The 1052-nt window shown below is 38.5% G+C and overlaps 1 protein-coding gene across 1 annotated transcript in view; it reads left to right on the top strand.

Moving 5' to 3' along the window:
- LOC116682850 (extracellular calcium-sensing receptor-like) overlaps positions 1–1052 on the top strand; it is a 3593-nt gene that overhangs the window by 1869 nt on the left and 672 nt on the right. The window contains 3 exon segments of the mRNA XM_032509797.1: positions 1–96; positions 195–416; positions 981–1052. The exon segment at positions 1–96 is cut by the window's left edge and continues 456 nt beyond it; the exon segment at positions 981–1052 is cut by the window's right edge and continues 6 nt beyond it. Of these exon segments, the coding sequence (XP_032365688.1) occupies positions 1–96; positions 195–416; positions 981–1052 (390 nt within the window).

Here is a 1052-nt window from a genome sequence, read left to right as displayed (position 1 = left end):
GCCCATGCTTTACAAGATATGAGTAACTGCATAGACGGACAGGGTTCTTTACCGAATGGCACCTGTGCAGACCCAAAGAATGTTAAACCTTGGCAGGTGAGAATAATTGTTGCTAAGGAAAACATTTTAAAAAAAGAATAAGATGTCAAGTGTTCTAATGTGTTTAGATAAAATGTTTCCCTTGCTTTTCTCAGCTAATTCACTACATGAAGCGTGCCAATTTTTCTGCACTGGGGGAGAAAGTCATCTTTGATCAAAACGGTGACCCCATTGCTTATTATGATCTCATAAACTGGCAAAGGATGCCTGACAGCTCACTACATTTGGTAAAAGTAGGTTTCTATGATGCCTCCTCGCCTGCTGGACGCAGCCTGGTCATAAATGACTCAGTGATTCAGTGGCCTGTTGGGAAGCAGGTGTGTTCTCTACAAACAGGCTTGAGACCATGTTCACCTCTTAGGCTGTTGTATGTACTGTTGGTCAACACATCAGCCAATGTGTTGCTATTATTGTGCAATACTATTTATTGTTAAACAAACAAGAAAATGTAACCTTCAAATTCAAAACATAGACCCCAGTTGTTAGTGTTTTCATGTTATATATCAATATTGATTGTGATTACAACTTGGAGCTAAGTATAACTATAACGTTTTTTGTAAGATTTTTTTGTACCTGAAGTGATCACACCTTTCAATCTGTATCTGACATATTGTCTGCAGAGACCATTATTGCATGACAAAGCAGAAAGATGTTAACATGATTGTTACACTCCCTCATAATCCTTTTAATTATGTATTCAACAAATGGGTAAATCACAAAACTGGATTCAGTTTTAGTTAAAACACAGCTTTCATTGATCGGACTGGACTTTTAGCTTTTAGTTTTTTTATCTCAAATATATATTTCCTAACAAAGCACAGACACTGTCTAATATTATTTAAAAGCAGTGTCTTTCTGAGTGGCTCAACTTTGCCTCTCAGGCTTCCCGGTCTGTATGCAGTGACAGTTGTCCTCCAGGTTCCCGCATCGCCAGGAGAAAGGGGGAACCCATC

Source organism: Etheostoma spectabile, chromosome 3 (genome assembly GCF_008692095.1).
Source record: "Etheostoma spectabile isolate EspeVRDwgs_2016 chromosome 3, UIUC_Espe_1.0, whole genome shotgun sequence".
NCBI lineage: Eukaryota > Metazoa > Chordata > Actinopteri > Perciformes > Percidae > Etheostoma > Etheostoma spectabile.
This window is presented reverse-complemented; position numbering and strand designations above follow the sequence as displayed.